General features: G+C 37.3%; 1 protein-coding gene across 1 annotated transcript in view; it reads right to left on the reverse strand.

Annotated features, from left to right (window-relative positions):
• The window catches only part of LOC106882679 (GDP-fucose protein O-fucosyltransferase 2), a 17542-nt gene that overhangs the window by 3379 nt on the left and 11631 nt on the right, over positions 1-2532 (reverse strand). Inside the window, exons 2-3 of the mRNA XM_014933439.2 lie at positions 1817-1821; positions 26-524 (exon numbers count right to left, since the gene is read on the reverse strand). Of these exons, the coding sequence (XP_014788925.1) occupies positions 26-524; positions 1817-1821 (504 nt within the window). The remainder of the gene's footprint in view (positions 1-25; positions 525-1816; positions 1822-2532) is intronic.

The raw sequence follows: 2532 nt of genomic DNA on the forward strand, positions 1-2532 counted from the left end.
TCTCACAATATCGATCAGAGTTCACAGCCACTGTAACGTTGTCTTCTTCAAAGAAGTACGGACCCCATATACCGAATTCTGATACCGCACACCACACAGTCACCCGAGGAGAATGCAAAGGGCGTTCATGCAACTCACGAGGGTTGTTTTCGGCCCAGTATCTGAAGTTTTGCTTATTCACTGTGGTACACAGATGAAAATGCGTCTCGTCACTGAACAACACAAGAGATGCATTGGGGATATTTTGTTGCATTTCCAAACACAATGCTCTGCGAGTTTCAATATCTCTTTCGCTGAGTTCTTGTGACAATATCATTTTGGATGGATGCATTTGCAGATCATTGTGAAGAATTCTTCGCAAACTTCTATCGGCAAGCCTAAGAGCCGCGGCACGTTTAGATGCTGAACGCCGTGGAGACTGTTGAATTGAGGCTCTTACCGCTGCCACATTTTCTGGAGTTCTGGCGGTGCGAGGTCGGCCAGTTGATTTTCGTTTCAATGCTGATCCACTGGCTCTGAAGTTACTAACCCATAACAAAATCGTGTGTCAAGCAGGTACGGGATCATGTCTAACAAGTCTGAAGCGCAAACGGAACACTCGTTGTGTTGCAGTTACAGATTCGTTCCTAATAAACGTATATATATACATACATATATATATATTTGTCTTGCTTCTATATGTTGATTCCCTGACGATGAATATATGTGCAATTCCAGCACCTCTTACTTCTTTGGAGAAGAGTACATATATTTTGAAACATATGTAGGAATTAAAGGAACTTTTATTTATATGCATTTTGCTCCATTTATTGTTATTATTCATATACACATATATATATATATGCTTTTGGTGCAAATGGTTTTGTTATGCGACACCGTATAACACAATCATGTAAATAATAATAATAATGGTATTTTTATATAAGCTTAAATTTTATGGCGTTCACCGTGCAATGACTAAAGAAAATAGTCTAATAACGAGGCATATAAGCACTCGACAGAAAAAACAAGGCTTTTCTATCCATGTGTGAAGGTAACACAAACAGTCATGTTAACAAAGGGATGTGGATTCGCGTCCCACGCGGATGGGAAAGCATTCTTTTTTCTGTCGAGGGCTTATATGCTCGGTTATTATGCTAGTTTCATTAGTCATTGCACGGTGAACGGAATAAGCTTTGAGCTTATATAAGAATACCATTATTATTATTGACAGGATTGTGAAAGACGGCACCGAATAATAAAGCCATTCGCATCGAAAGTATAAATATATATATATATATATATATATATATATATCCTGTGGTTGATTTCTTTGACCAATGACAGTGCTCCACCATGGCTGCAGTCACATGACTGAAACAAGTAAAGCAATAAAAATCTATGCCATTTTAATCCTGAGCAAGGCCGGGTATCTCTGCTAATGTATGATAAATTCAAAACAACCAAATAAATAAGCAAATCACTTGACAGAGTAATTTGAACGGAAAAGGTTTCAGGCAAATTTCATTTTCGTCTAAATAAACAGAATACCCATAAAGGTTACATTTCATTTTAACTCTTTTGTTGACGCCATTTCTGTTGTTGAGATGATTCTCTGGGTTTCTTTCAATTATTTTAAATATAACAAAGAATTTAGCAAAATAACTTAGTTAACATTAAGCTAGTGTTAGGAACATAAATTGTGACTAAGGTTTGGTGGAAGATTTTAATTCAGAACTTAAGAAAACAAGACATTTGTACTCAGAGCCAGAGTCAGTTTCAGCCAGGTTGGTATCAAAAGGGTTAATACAAAGTAACGATTTTTTTTTTCACTTACTTGTTCTGTTGAGAGAATAAATCTGGAAATATTCAGATATGGCTGCATGATTAAGAAGCTTGCTTTGTGACCACATGGTTTCAGGTTCAATTTCCTAAAGAATATCCAAGGTTACTTACTTCTCCTTGCAGCAACATCCACCCAGGGTGGGTTGAGCCAGCTCCGACCAACAAGTTATTTCATGTTCGGAGTTTCAGCGTGAATGCAAGTTCACATGTGGTCCCTGGACATATGTATACACACTTTGGGATAGTGTGGTTTGTAGCAGTCCATTTTGCCATTGATTATTGACCATAACAGAGAACTTGCTGACCAAGTCACAGCCAATTATCAGAGCAGATGTCACCGGGGTTTGAAGGGGGTTCTAGAGACATCTTTAACAAAGACTAAGTAGGGGTGCTGGTTTAGTCGCTGACAACCCAACCATGCAACAGGTTGTACTGGATTCCATGTTCCCAGTTGCATTCATGAGACTTAATACAAAAAGAGCATTATCAATGTAAATTGAATTGATTTTGACTAAGGTTTGAAATTTAGGTTGCATATCAGGTTTATTTTTAAAAAAATCAATAACTGTATCACAATACTTGCCAATTTATAAGCAACAATTGGCAAAACCTGACAATCACTGTATCACAATTTATAAGCAACAATTGGCAAAACCTGACAATCACTGTATCACAATTTATAAGCAACAATTGGCAAAACCTGACAAT

The sequence above is a fragment of the Octopus bimaculoides genome, chromosome 8, assembly GCF_001194135.2.
Source record: "Octopus bimaculoides isolate UCB-OBI-ISO-001 chromosome 8, ASM119413v2, whole genome shotgun sequence".
Taxonomy (NCBI): Eukaryota; Metazoa; Mollusca; class Cephalopoda; order Octopoda; family Octopodidae; genus Octopus; species Octopus bimaculoides.